The 16,157-nt window shown below is 35.9% G+C and overlaps 1 protein-coding gene across 1 annotated transcript in view; it reads left to right on the forward strand.

Moving 5' to 3' along the window:
- The window catches only part of IL1RAPL2 (interleukin 1 receptor accessory protein like 2), a 1,181,612-nt gene that overhangs the window by 879,591 nt on the left and 285,864 nt on the right, over window positions 1–16,157 (forward strand). The window contains exon 6 of the mRNA XM_070785442.1: window positions 6,252–6,326. Within this exon, the coding sequence (XP_070641543.1) occupies window positions 6,252–6,326 (75 nt within the window). The remainder of the gene's footprint in view (window positions 1–6,251; window positions 6,327–16,157) is intronic.

Here is a 16,157-nt window from a genome sequence, read left to right on the forward strand (position 1 = left end):
AGTGTTCTAGTTTCATTCTTTTACAAGTGGTTGACCAGTTTTCCCAGCACCACTTGTTAAAGAGATTATCTTTTCTCCATTGTATATTCTTGTCTCCTTTGTCAAGATAAGGTGTCCATAGGTGTGTGGATTTATCTCTGGGCTTTCTGTTTTGTTCCATTGATCTATATTTCTGTCTTTGTGCCAGTACCATACTGTCTTGTTGACTGTGGCTTTGTAGTAGAGCCTGAAGTCAGGCAGGTTGATTCCTCCAGTTCCATTCTTCTTTCCAAAGCCAAAGATTGCTTTGGCTATTCGAGGTTTTTTGTATTTCCATTCAAACAGTGAAATTATTTGTTCTAGCTCTCTGAAAAATACCATTGGTAGCTTGATAGGGATTGCATTGAAATTTGTTTTTAAAGCAGCATATACAGTGAACCAAATGAATGGTTCAAAGAAAGAGTTTTTACTTTCTTTAGGATTTCAGAAAGAAAGTTACTTGCTTTAAGATTTCAGAGAGAGGAAATCTTTGTTTAGGCTATTAGGGAAGGCTTTCTGTAGGATGTAGGACTTCAACTGACTTTTGGAAGATAGATAGGACTTGGGATGGTGAAAAGGAAGGTTGTAGAAAGGCATTGCCAGCATGGTGAAGTCAGACATTCAGTTCAGATCCCTCTTTTACAAGTCAAGAGCTCCTTGAGTTTGAGAAAGTTATTTGTAAAATGTAATATAAAATGTCTTAAAAGAGGCCGAGCGCATGGCAGATACTAAATAAATTATAATTATGGTAACTATTATAATTTGTCTCTAAGCTTAGATGCAGAGTTGCAATGTGTAAATCAGGCAAGTAACTTGGCCAAACTAAGTACAGATAAAGTAGAAGAGTGGGTAAGAATGCAGGAAGAGTTTTTTTTGTTTTTTTGTTTGTTTGTTTGTTTTTTTAAGGCTGTATCATGACTGCCTTTATATTCACATCTGATAAGTTCAGATTTTATCCTCTTATAAATGTAGGGAACATTGGGAGATTCTGTATGGTTAAATGTTGTGGTGAAACTAATGATTTTGGAATATGATTTCAGTGCTGATACTGGATGGATTTGGAGGGATACATTTCATTGAGTTAAACATACACATTTTGTAATGTCTTCATTCATAAAAATTAAATAGTTACTTTGTGATTCTAGTGGGTTCAAACTTAGTGTCCTTTGCATCCAGCTGTCCTTCTTTTCCCTCCTGCTTGGCTCACTGGCAAGTCTTATTAGAGACACATCAACAAAAGAGGACAATGAAACTTGTAATAACTGTATGTAACTCCTAGGCATTTATTCAATCCAACAATTGATTCTACTGATTTCTTACACTAGGTTCACAGAAATGTATCCATCATTTCAGTCAAATCAATTTTTCTGGTTGCACAGGTAGATACAACTGTTGCCTGCAGTAGAAAAGGAAGAGGTAATTTGGACATTCTCCTCAGAATAATTAGTATCAAACATATAAAACTTAGCTTTAGGAAGAAACAGGCGGTAACAGTCATAGCTTCACTAGCACATTAAGACTAATACCATGGTATACTCTGTACAGCAATTATATTTAAGGATAATTAAACATGAGCAGCTACAGAGGGAAATGCAGGGAGGAATTCTGGACTTAAATGTTAGTACCAAACTGCATCCCTTGCTCCCATTCTTTCAATCAAAGCATGAAGCTTGAGCAGCAAATTCAAAGACTAGCTCAGACCTCAATTAGTCTAGAAGTCCAAGATAACTTTTCTAATAAAACTGTAAATCTCCACTGTGTGGTTCATGGGGCCTGGTATTGACAGTTCTCCCCTTCATTTCCCAAACAGTAATTGTGATTCTCAGATGAGGTTTAAAAAAAAAAAAAAGAAGAAGAAGAAAGAAATGAGCTTGACTGCTCATGGCAGCATGTGCTCTAGCTAATCTGCAAATGCTGTAATTATGCTGGACGCTGATAGATTTGTCTGTGGGCTTCTGGTCAGGATCCAGATGAACTGCTGAAGTTGCTGCTTTATCATCACAAATGTTCTGCACTTCTTGGCAATTCCCAGGCCTAGACATGATATTGGAATTTAATGAGGTTCCACGCCCATACATCCCATTGGGATGTGTTAGGATAAGTGCAAGTCCATCTCCTTTCATTCATGGGTTTAGGGAAAAAATGTATATGCATGAAATGTTCTCTAGAAACTGTGTTTCAGCTGACTGTCTGCCACTGTCACTGGCCTCGGAACCTTAACTTAGTTGATTAGTCTGTAGTCAAAGAGGCTAAAATAATTGATTCAGTACTTAGCGTTTTTTACCTGTTTCCTGCCTACAATTTATGTCTATCTTCCTTTCCATTCTGCATATAGGAGATTTTGATCACAAGGGGGCACCAAATGAGATAACATAAGCTTCATTTAGCTTCATCTCTAAGGTGGCCATAATTCTATCTTTCTTACCTTCCAAGTCATTGTGTAGATCACATGAACTAATGTATCTGAAAGCACATAACTGAAAATTATGAACCACCTGTGAATGTAGGGCACCTAAAATTATCAGGAATATTAATACATGTTAGTTATTGACACTTAACAATAATAAAATCAGAGTAAATATATCCATAGTCCATGGTAAATTTTAGGATGGGAGGCAACCATGACTCCAAATTCATATCCTGATGAAAGTAAGACAACATATTCATCTTTGAGCATGAAATACATTACCTAAATTTACTTCCCACCTACCACATTCCAAACAATACATTTGGTGGCAAGACATATTTGAAAATAATACTAAGAACAGTTTCCAGCAATCAAAGTATCTATAATCTAGATGTGTAAGGCAAATTGACAATAATTATACCAAATAACCAAAATTATTCTTTTATAAATAAAATGTAGGTGGCAGGACTTTATTTAATTTTAATTTTATTCATGTTTTTAATACACAGTATATTTATGTTGTTCAAAATGTACAAAAGGTATACAATGAAAATTAACCTATCCACCACTATTCCTCAGCCACCTAGTTCTTCTCCTTGGAAGAAATCACTGTTATGAATTTCACATGTATCCATTCAGAACTATTCCATGCTTATACCAATTTATAAATGCATAGCACATGTGCGTGCACACGTATATTTTTCATAAAACGGATAGTATTATTATGCACACTGTTTGGAACCTTGTTTCTTTCATTGAATAGTGTATCTTAGAGATATTTAAACGAATCGCCAGTCCAGGTTCGATACAGGATGCTCGGGGCTGGTGCACTGGGATGACCCAGAGGGATGGTACGGGAACGAAGGTGGGAGAGGGGTTCAGGATGGGGAACACGTGTACACCCGTGGCAGATTCATGTTGATGTGTGGCAGAACCAATACAATATTGTAAAGTAGCCTCCAATTAAAATAAATAAATTTAAATTAAAAAAAGATATTTCATGATAGACATACAGATTTACCTCATTCTTTTAAGTAGATGTATCATAATATATCACTAGATAGAAGTAACATAATATTATTAACCAGACTCCTACTGATGGTTATTTTAGTAGTACTCAATATTTTGCTGTTTCAAACAATAGCAAACAACAAAATTGAACATCTATTGTGACTGGGTTTTGTATACAAATATTTAAATTTTGCCTAGAGCATATTCTTTATATTTCAAATATTTAAGGGTATTAAGAATAACTGAAATATTGAAGAAATGAAGACTATAGATATTGAATTTGTGTGTTTGCCTATATTATGCTACAATCAGCTTAGTTAGAAAAATATATCACTTAATTCCATAAGGACAAGATGCATTACAGGTCATCAACAAAGATTTATTGGAAAAATGAGAAAAATTCACTAAAATTTTCCTGAACAGTTTGGATATCAGGAAGATAAAGTTAATGTTATGTAAAGCTCTTTTCTGGTGCCTTTGTTTGTTATCCACAATTTTTTGTGTGTATATCGCCAAGTTTGTGCATTTCCCTAACCTTACATGGGCTTCCTAGGTGACTCAGTGGAAAAGAGTCTGCCTGCAGTGCAGGAGACCCAGGTTTGATCTCTAGGTAGAGAAGATTCCCTGGAGAAGGAAATGACAACCCACTCCAGTATTCTTACCCAGAGAATCCCATGGACAGAGGAGCCTGGCAGGCTACGGTCCATAGAGTCACAAAGAGTCGGACACAACTGAAGCAACTTAGTACACAACCTTACCTATCATGTGCCCAACTTTTGTTTCTCTCTTTTTCTTTTAAATATCTTTGCAAATATGAGATGAACTTCTCTCATGTCAGCAAGAATTCCTAAACCAATCAGTTTACAATGCTTTAATGATTATCTCTTACCTGCCTAGCCCTACTCTAGGTCGCTTGTGAATTACAAAGAAGTATAAAACATTTCCCCTAGATAGGTAAGAGTCTAGCTGGATAGTTGAAGTAAGGCATAAATACTGAGATAATTAAAAGGAACTCAAGATATAAATATTAGCGTCACATAATGTTTGTCATAAAGCATTTTATATCTATGTGCTAAGTCCTTACATTTCTTTCTTCTAGGTGCCTCTCTAATTTGCCTCATTTTTAAAAAAACATTTCTCTAGACTTCAGTATTCTAACTCCTTATCCCCTCACTGCAGCCTTGTTACTGAATCCTCTTAGCTGTTTTTTTCCAAGACCTTTGTACATATCAAGCTATTTGTCTTTAGATAGCACTAAAGATAGATAGTCTTTTAGATAGATAGTCTTTTTTTTTGCTGGTTTTCCAAAACTTTACAATGGTCTTCTAGTCTACTATATCATGTCCAGATTCCTCTGCATATGTCTCAGGATCCTCCAGAAGTGAGCTCAATTATATCAAGTGTTATTTCCAATTAATTCACATCATGAACAACTTACTTTTACCCCACCCTACTCAACTCCTTCTTACCAGATTGTTCAACTTTAATCACAGTGTGCTTGCTAAGTGAAAGTTGCTCAGTCCTGTCCAACTCTTTTTGACCCCATGCACTATAGAGTCCATGGAATTCTCTAGGCCAGAATACTGGAGTGGGCAGCCATTCCCTTCTCCAGGGGATCTTCCCAACCCAGTGATTAAACCCAGGTCTCCCACATCGCAGGCAGATTCTTTATCAGCTGAAACACCAGGGAAGCCCTCTATTCTTTGATTTATGTTATTAATTTTTCCTGTGTTTGTTATTCATTACTCTGCCTTTCCAAATCTTTTCCACTCCTTATAGTCTGTGTGGAGACTCATTTCTTTCATAAAACTTTGCCCAACCTGACAACAAATATTGACCTGTCCTTTCTCCATTCCTTTACTCCATATAGCTCTAAATAAATAAATATATATATATATATATATATGTATATATATATATATTTCTTTATCTGGCTGTCATGGGTCTTAGTTGCGGCCTGTTGGATGTTCACTATGCATTGCAGCATGCAGAATCTTCAGTTGCAGCATATGAGCTCTTAGTTGAGGCACATGGGATCTAGTTATCTGTCCAATAATAGAACCCAGTCCTCCTGAATTGGGAGCGTGAAGTCTTAGCCACTAGATCACCAGGGAAATCCCTCCACATTATCTTTTTATAACTCAAATGGTACAATGTTTTATTAAGTTGTCTGCTTTGTTCTTTCATCTCTTTAGTTCATGTGCTACTTCTGTGTTCATACTCCTAGGTTATACTTTGAAGGCAAAGATGAAATTTTTACTTCTTTTCCTTTAACGCTTAGCACAGGACTTAGTGGGCAAAATATATTTGTTCAGTATTTTTGATCAATTATCAATTATATTAATGAAGTTACCAGTGTTTTGTTATATTGTTTTAGAGATTGAGATGGAGAGTTGAGGGATGGTTCAGCAGTGTAGAAGTTTCAATCCACCAGAAATGTTCATTAGGATTTATGTCATTAAATAATATTTTACGTGGGTATGAAGATTTAATGTTTATATGATTATACTTTTAAAATCTCTATTTCTTTACACTCACAAGCTTATAAAACCATTCAAAGTAGATATTCATTTGATCTTGTTGGAAAGTGTAGCTTTCAAAGTAAGTAGCCAATTTACAGTGAATCAACAGCACTTTAAATGTGCTAGGAAATGGATATTGTATGGATAGAGTAACAACTCATGTAGGAACACTGTCTGATAAGTGTTTACGTACTATCAAGTTTACAGACATTAAATACCATACAGGGTAGACTCTTTCTCATCCTGTAATTTATTTCAATTGTTTCGTTACCTTTTTTCATTTTCTCTTCTAGCTTTACTCACAGACAAACCTCCCAAGCCATTGTTCCCCATGGAGAATCAGCCAAGTGTTATAGATGTCCAGCTGGGTAAGTCGCCTTCAGGGAATAATAGATCCTAAACTTGCTCTCTGTTAACAGATGGAGAAAATTACATGAATCAGGAAAGGTTTGCTGCTACTGATATTACATGCAAATCAATTTGTGTCTGCTCATTTATAACCCCGGAGTTCAGTGCAATAGCAGTTTAAGGAAATGAGTTTGTATTGCATCAGGAATGGTAATACTAACTGGTTACACTGGGTATTTTCTGTGCTATAGGACAGAGCTTTGTGACTGTGATTGATAGATTCCTGGGTGTCATGCCTTGGTGATTGGTGCAGAAAACTTTTCATGCTTGTCCATCCAAAATTTTTATTCAGAGGGCATTAACTCCTGGAGAGCAACCCCTTTTTCAAAATACAACAGCCCCTCAGTACAACCTTTAGAATGATTTGATAATATTATTTCCAGTGGCACAATTCAGGACTATTTAAAACTTGCTTTTAGGTTGAGATCCTGCATATTTATAAATAATATGGTGTAACAAAAAGAAACAAGTTGATTTACGGATGCTACTGTCTTTTTACAGACTGAAATAAAGACACAGGGTGTTGAGCCTCTTTTTGAGTCTCTTACCACTAATCCTTATATTCCAAGAACTTTAAGCTTAAAACTCAGAGGCCCACTAGTGTCTCTTTCAAACCATGTCCATAAAGCTACATTCTGTAACATCTGTGAGCTTTCATCTATCTTAGGTTTTATTCTATTCTTCACTTCAGATAATTTCTTTAACACTAAACAAGATAACCAGGTAAATATGCTGGCAAAGTTATTAGTTGTACTTTGGGTATGTGACATTGAAATATATGACCACAGTGGTACCTACCAATTATATAATCAGAGAATATGAATTGGCCCTAATATTTCACTCACTTCGGAAGTTTTTTACTCAAACTTTGATCTTTCCAATCCAATTTTTATTTTTATAGGCTTGTTTATATCTTAAAAATATGTGAGAGATTCCTCTCACCTATTCTTAAGAGCGTGTTCATTTTTATAAAATGAAACATAGCACATTATAGTTAATGCTGCCTAGCCATATGAGTACCAGAGTTAAATATTTTAAAACAAAAACAAAATAATAAACATGTTGTCAAGAGTGGGCTGTGAAAATGCTGAATATTTTGTAGATAATGTCAAAGTATTAGACTATGGCTCTCTCCCCACCATCTGTATATTACCTTGCAGAGTCTTCCACATTTTGTTAAAGCCAAATCTAGATGTGCTGACACACTCTTTCAGTAAGTTTTATTTAAATCTTTCCATCCATACTGGTATAAAATACCTCAGGAGTACTCAGTGGTTTGCCAGGGGTTACGTGAAACTGTAAAATGATCTTGTATCATTTGTTGAAGTTTCAAATGGATAAGTTATTTTTATATGAAAACATGAAATAAGGAGTAGAAAGCAAAATTCGCACAACCATTTCAAATAAAACATGACTAAATTTTGTGTTTGTGTATCTAGGGAGATACTTCTTCATTTTCCTCTGCCATTAAGCAAACTTCACCAGCAAAGTTTGAGGAATGTTGCTCTAAAGTAGGGAGGGAAACTTTTGTAGGGAGTAAATTTCATTCAGATTCACTGGGTGTCACACTTGTCTGCGTTATTCAGGACTATCCCTAAGATATATATATTCCAACTTAGATATATACGTCAAAATAACTCACCAATATCACCCTGTAAAAGCACTAAAGTAATTTGCTTCCAATTTACATTAGATGCAAGGCTGAACTTTTCAGTTTTTATTTTGTTACATAATTTGAAAACAACTTTATTGACAGAAAAATGGAAACCTGCCCATTTTTCATTCCAGAAAGGCTGTTTCTCCGAGATGCTAAATCAACCATGTAATTCAGAGAAAGAAAAACAAAATCAGTTAAACAAGATCTTTGGCATTCCAAGGAGCACATGACTGGTTAATTTTAAGTGATTTTAACTTTTCCACACATTTATTTAGTACTGTTTATTCACAACTGGAAAGCATTTTGTGTTGTAATTTACTCATGCTTCAACAGTAAGCTGATGTTAGGAGCTCTTTAAATGCCAGAGAACTCTTCAGTGTGTGTGTGGGGAGGGGGGCTCTGTAGACAGAGTGATGAGGGCTTAGAAATCCTAAGCATAAAATTGAGCTAGAGAAAGATAACTGGGGTGATTGGACATCCTTGTGTATATCTTGAAAAGTTTTAGAATTCAGTAAGGTCTCAAAACCTCTAGAAATTATTTTCCTTCATTTTTTAAAATTTACCAAGCACATGCAGCTTCAGATAGCCTTAAAACTAGAACTGAAATGAGAACTACCCAAAATATAACAATCTGAACTAAATGGCTTAAGGATATTACCAAGTTCAGATTTGCCAAATCCCAATATTTAAAATTTTTGAGATAATGTTATAGTGGATTAAAGTTAGCCCCAGATTTTTCTCCTATCCCTACCATTTAAATGTAGTTTCTCATTCCACTCCCCTTGAATCTGGTTGGTATGGGAAATACTTGACCAATAGAGTATGGAAGGAATGATATTTGAGGATATTGGAGGCTGGGCCAAAAGAAATCTCGTAACTTCACTTTGGGTCTCTTAGTCTGGTCTGAAATTACCATCCTGTGAGAAACTCAAGCCACATGTAGAGGCCCTAGAGGATGGGATACCATTTGATGAAAGAAAGGCCAACAAAGAACCAAGGAACCAGATGTGTGAGTGAATGAGTGTAAACCCATGTTGGAAGTGAATCCTCCAGTCCCAGATGCCCTGACTTTTAAGTTGAGATAAACCTTTGAACTGAACTCTTCTTAGATTTATGACCCTCAAAGTCATAAACAAACAAAAAAGTTTATCATTAGCAACTAAGCTAGGTGTAGTTTATCAAACAATAGATACACAGAGCAAACATTAATTAATTTTCTCCAGAATATTTTGAATTCTGTTTTCCCCATGAACAAGAGTCTCACGCAGGCATTTTATGCAAAATTAGAAATATTATAGGAGCTATTTAAGTATCAATTTCAAGACTGTTTTGAAAACATGATCTGGAATTATTATTTACTTTGTGCTTTTTTGAGGATTACAATAAGTTTTCAATTCTGCATATTTGTAAAGGCAAGCCAGTAAATGAAAATTTGGGGTTGAAATGAATACTTCTTATTGCATGGAGTTGGCATCAGTACAGATATTTTGTTGTCTCTCTAGAGGAAAATAAACATCTTGACTTTCTCTCTCCTATAGTGTAATCCATTAGTCATCCACAAGATTCTAGAAATTTACATACTTTTTGCTGACATAGTGATGACAGTTTGGTTGTTGCTAAATTGTGTTCACATTGTGATGCTGAAAGAAGATTAATCCTAACCAAATAACTATATATTTTGAGATGATAAACATGTTCTTAAATAATATTAAAACTTTTGTTTTCACAAAGCAAGCCTATTCAGCTAAAGCTGCTTGTGGTAATGTATAAAATATAAAGACAAAAGCAATGCCTAAAAAACACACACAAATCCAGTTTGGTCCTATAATCTTCCATTTATTTTCTCTCTCTAAGGGTAAATTTAGCTTTTAATTTGATGAACAAACCTTTGCTATACCAGGGCTAATTAGGTTTCTGGCAGTTGAAAAGGAATATATTTTCAGTGGTTTTATAAGAAAAAATAACACTATCATAGTATATTAATTTATATTATGTTTAAATATCAAATTAGTAAAACATCATAGAGGCATCTGTCCCACTTGAAATGTGTTGATGCTAGGTAGACCTTTCTTTTGGATACAGCTTTTTTTTTTTAAAGAACCCAAATGCATGCTTTACAAACTGTAACAGACTCCTAGAAATTTTGAAAAATCCATGAATACATGTGGATGGAAAGATTTGAGATGTGGCATTTAATTTCAATTAAGGGTGAATTTGGAAATGTACCCTGTTCTTCTCATTGATGATGATAGCTATTTTTCCTGGAAGTTTCCTAAGACTTAAATTACCAGTCAGCATTATGCATAAAATAAATATAAATACTGTTTATTTTCTCTTTTGTGTTAAAGAGTTAAAACCTGGGGGTCTAAATTATATAAGAAAAACTCAGAAGAGAGGAATAATTCCAAGCTAATTGAACGCCAGATGAATCTGATCCAATATGAAAGATTCTCTTTATTTCTCATCTCTCTGTTTCAGGATTTATTTTATTTTTACAGGCTGTTTAAATTCATATTTAATGACTGTGTTTTGTGCTACAGGCTCAAACTTTCTGTGTGAATAAGGAGTGTTAATCTTCATCAGAAATCGATTTCACCAGCACATCAGTTTCTACTGAAAATTATATTAAGTTCCCTAAGAGACCACTGTATACTACAAGATAATAAGGGAAAAGATAGTATTTAATGCAATACTTAGGACTACAAGGCAAAAATAAATAGCTAATTGAACCCTAAATTAGGAAGTTAGCTGTTCAGTCAAATCTTCCTTTTTTTTTTTTTTCTTATTTAACTCGATTTACCTTAAAACGTTTTTCAAGTTCTTCAGTTCAGTTCAGTCGCTCAGTCGTGTCCGACTCTTTGCGACCCCATGAATTGCAGCACGCCAGGCCTCCCTGTCCATCAGCAACTCCCGGAGTTCACCCAGACTCACGTCCATCAAGTCAGTGATGCCATCCAGCCATCTCATCCTCTGTCGTCCCCTTTTCCTCCTGCCTCCAATCCCTCCCAGCATCAGAGTCTTTTCAAGTTCTTAATGGATCCCAAATACTGTGTTAGATCCTAGGAATATAGAGGTGAATAAAATGAGGACCTTGGCCTTAAGGTGTTTCTAAGTCTAGTGGGGAAAAGAGATGTGTAAGTAGAATTACAATGCAATATGATAACAGCTTGGGCTTCCCAGGTGGCACTAGTGGTAAAGAACTCGCCTGCCAATGCAGGGGCCGCAGGAGACATGGATTTGATCCCTGGGTCGGGAAGATCCTCTGGAGGAGGGCATGACAACCCACTCCAGTATTCTTGCCTGGAGAATCCCATGGTCAAAGGGGCCTGGCAGGCTACAGTCCATAAGACGGCAGAGTTGGACAGGACTAAAGCAACTTAGCACGCATACACACATGATAATGGCCAAAACAGAGATGGGAAAACGGAGAGTGATTTCTTTGTGGCAGGACCTCATAAATTAACAATTCCATACTCTTTGAGGTTCACTCAATATAATGACAAAATGTTGTAGCCTCATTCCAAGTACTAAATTGTTTTAAAATAATCAAAAATTGCCAGGATATAATATATTATAATAATAAATTACCCACCATTCCTTCAGTATGGTAAATACTGAAGGTGGAAACTTAGGATCTCCCTGAGTCTCTTTAGTTTAACAAAATCAGTCAACTACTTCTAAAGTTGTCATAGAACAAATAATCCAAAGCAGGTCACCAACCAACTGAGCTAAAATGTCAAGCCACAATTAATATCAATATAAATAGCAATGTATGAGTATTCCATTAGCTGGAATCATATATATGTATCATGAATCACATTATATGCATGTATATAATGCTGGTAGCATTTGAATTACTTTAATTTTTGTATACTCCTGTGCTTTTTAACTTCAAATAACTCCTTGAAAACCTTCAGTTAATCTTGAATCAGTGAAGACTTTGGAGAGGAAGAAGGGTATCATGAGTTCACTTAGCATTCTTGGCACACACATTTGGAGTTGATTCATGGCAGCATTCACTGTCCCTTGTAGATATTCTAGGGTTAGTGAACTGTTTCCAAAAGATCTATTTTTTACAGGATAACATGTACAAGCTTAGCCTGAGCTATCCCAAACTGCAAGCCATTCTATTCCCCAGATTGTACAATGTGTGCATTATTTACAGCTTTGGAAATTCTGGGCCAGCTTTTTCCATAAGAGTTGGCTGTCATATTGATGCTTGAGACTGACACTGGTTTACTTACTTTAAATGTATATAACTTAATGATAGTTGTTTGAGCCACTTGATCGTGAAAAGAAAAATGTTAACACTTTACTTAAGATGTATCTTTAATATAACAAGTTAATTATGAACACCTTAGGAATAGCATAATTGTTGACCAGACCTCTATTGCATATATTGTTATTTTGGGGTATTGCTGAAGTTTATGTCTCATTGACACATTAGTATAAACTTTGGGGTGTTTCATCACAATTTCATTAATGCCAATATCATGATTTTATGCATATTAAAACTTGGGAAGCCCAAGAATACTGGAGTGGGTAGCCCATCCCTTCTCCAGCAGATCTCCCCAACCCAGGAATCGAACTAGGGTCTCCTGAAATGCAGGCAAATTCTTTACCAGCTGAACTACCAGGTAAACCATAGTAGCAATAGAGAGATCATTTAGTGATTGCTTACTGAGCCACCCTCAGATGGTAAAGAATCTGCCTGCAATGCAGGAGACCCAGGTTCAATCCCTGGGTCAGAAATGTCCTCTGGAGAAGAGAATGGCTACCCACTCCAGTATTCTTGCCTGGAGAATTCCATGGACAGAGGAGCCTGGTAGACTACAGTCCATGGGATCGCAAAGAGTCAGATAGGACTGAGTGACTAACATTTTCACTTTTCACACTACTATACACTGAGACTATATTAATACTTTATATGCATTATATCATTTAATCCTCCCAATAACTCTATGAGATATATGCAACTATTTGTCCCATTTTTAGAGAATCATTAAGATATTTTTCATATACCATACAGCTGACTGACAAATCATATACTTCAATTAATTCTAATACATTCAGAGTTGTGCAACCTTTACCACAATCAATTTGAGAACATTTTAATATGCCCCCTGAAACTCCAAACCCATTAGCAGTCACTTCTCAGTCCCCTACCTTCACCCCCACCACCATCTCTAGGCAATCCACTAATAATTTTTCCTTGTCTATAAATTTGCTTTTTCTGGGCATTTAATATAAATGAATTTGTACAACATGTGGTCTCTTGTGATTTGCTTCTTAACATATTGTTCTCAAGGTTCAAGCATGTTGTAGTTTATATCAGTACTTCACCCCTTTTTAACTGCCAAATAATATTCCATTGTATGGATGTAACAAATATTATTTATCCATACATCAACTTAAGGACATTTTTCTTGTTTCCTTTATTTGGCTATTATAAACAATGCTGCTATAAATCGTAGTGTACAATTTGTGTGTGTGTGTGGATGTATGTTATTATTTCTCTTGAGTTATCATTCATACCTAGGAATAGAGCTGTCAGATCATTGGTCACTCTATACTTAACCTTTTAAGGAATTGCCAGATGTTTTTGCAAAGTGAATACACTGTTTTACATTCTCAGTGGAAATACACAAGCATTCCAGTTTATCCACATCCTCACCAATGCTTGTTATTTTCCATTTCTTTGGTATAGTTATCCTAGCAGGTGTTTAGTGGTATCTCATTTTGGTTTTGATTTATACTTCCAAAATGGTTAATTATGTTAAGCATCTTTTTATATGTTTATTTGTCATTTATATGTCTTTGGAGAAATGTCTATGGCCCATTTTTAAAATGAGAAAATTTGGCTCAGAGATGTTAGTAAGCAGTTTATAAATAGTGAGACTTAAGTTGACACTCTTAACACTTACCCATAATGTCCATTAATGTTAGTACTGTTGTTTACACAGTCTCCTGGGGGCTTAGTTTTGTTCCCTTATTAAAAAAGATTTTGGATAGAAGGCAAGTGATCATATATGAATAAGTTAAAAGAGTATCCAGTGTGAATTAATTCAGTGGGAAAATAGAAATGAGTTAAAAAGCATTACTTTGAATTTTTGACCATTGTAACACATGCCAAAGCATATTTTCAAATGGTGAAGTAATTCAGAAGCTACAGGCATACCTGAAAACAGGCTGTGAAACACAAGACACTATAGAAAAACTTTCCAAAGGCGTTTACACATAAATGACCAGAAAGCTGCATGTATGCTCCATCATCTGAGCCAATACCAAGAAATTCATCCGTGTCACTCAATGGTACTAAGGATAGATTAGAGACTAAAAAATACATTAGGAAACTCTCTGCTTTTGGAACTTATTAGGAATATGAATCAACTAAGGACACTATTCTCCAATAACGTGTTCTGTCTGTATTAACATAAATGTAATCAGCTTTATAATACTTTTCAGCAATTTTGTCTTCTAATGCATTTTGAGTAGTGGCTAGTGTATGCTTTTTAAATACTGAAAAGGGAAAAAATAAAGCTACATATTTTGACTGTATCTTAACACCCAACATGAACTGGGAGAAAAAGAATAATTTAGGCACCACTTCTAACTCAAATAGCTTATTTTATATAAATACAGGTGGATTTCATGTTATAGGTAAACTTGTAAAAAAATTGAGGGAAATATCATGTGGTTGGTTCACATGTAAACACTTTTAAGTGTCTTCAGAATTGAAGTGGAAGGGTGGTTTTTCATCATTTAAATAAGTCCCTTAATTATTTTCTACACTTGATTTGTCCAGATGTGGCTTAAACTTTGGAATATCTTTTGATCCCTTGTGTGTGTGTGCTCAGTCATGTCCAACTTTTTGAGACCCCATGGACTCTAGCCCACCAGGCTCCTCTGTCCATGGAATTTTCAAAGCAAGAATACTGGAGCGGGTTGCCATTTCCTACTCCAGGGGACCTTCCCAACCCAAGGATCAAACCTGCATCGGTTGCATTTCCTGCACTGGCAGGCAGATTCTTTACCACTGCACCACCTGACAAGCCCTTAGAAATAGTTTTTTCTAGAAATCACATAGAGCTATCAGGAATGGTATAAAAATGTCTGGTTTTGTTAACAGATACATGTGTTTCTGTTAATTGGAGAATATAAAAAATCTCCCTGCTTTCCTCCCCATCGTTTCCTTAATTATCTCCTATACTGTTATAGTAGACAACCACAGATCATACTCAACACAAAATAAGGGACAGGCAAGAGGTCTGGAGGAAAATCTCAGAGGCTTCTGATGCCATAGCTCATAGTCTAGAGTCAAGGTAACAACCTGAAGGCTGGAAGCTTACAGCAAGGTGGTGAGAAAATAGGTCAGGTAAAACAGCATGCCAATCTTGGGTTCTTAGCAAGGTGAGAAAGTGAGACTAAGAAGCCATCCAAAAATCAAGCAACAAATGGATACTGAAAAGTTAAAGACAGTGGCATTTGAACTGTAAGAATTGACACTGGATTTCCATAAGAGAAAGGTATTGTCACTGGGCATGTGTTGTGTTCAGTCATTCAGGTGTGTCCTACTCTTTGTGACCCCATGGACTATAGCCCGCCAGGCTCCTCTGTCCATGGGATTCTTCAGGAAAGAATACTGGAGTGGGTAAGCCATTTCTTTCTCCAGGGGATCTTCTTCCCGACCCAGGGCTCGAACCTGCATTTCCTGCATTAGCAGGTGGATTCTTTACCACGGCGCCACCTGGGAAGGCCACTGGGCATGGTGCCTCAGAAAGAAGGTTGGAAAGAACTGGGGCTTAGAGAGATGCAAAGGAGGATACACCTGGTGGTTAGGAGCAGTTTAAGAACACATGGGTGAAAAAGGAGCACCATCAAAAACAGTGAAAGGCAAACCTAGCCTGAAACCAGTTCTAACAGAAACAGTCTTGTTCTGCCAGTATCTGAATTTTTTAAATTAGATTAATAGTGTATGCATCATGTCAAAAAATACAGATTGGTTTTGTTTACAAATGCAGTATCAACCCAGAAGCTTCTATATATTGATATTTTGTGTATGCTTTAAACATTTGTTTTCCATGAATAGCAGCTTTGGTCCATGGAGGGCCTATAACAGTTTGATTTCCTTAGT

This window comes from Bos indicus, chromosome X (genome assembly GCF_029378745.1).
Source record: "Bos indicus isolate NIAB-ARS_2022 breed Sahiwal x Tharparkar chromosome X, NIAB-ARS_B.indTharparkar_mat_pri_1.0, whole genome shotgun sequence".
Taxonomy (NCBI): domain Eukaryota; kingdom Metazoa; phylum Chordata; class Mammalia; order Artiodactyla; family Bovidae; genus Bos; species Bos indicus.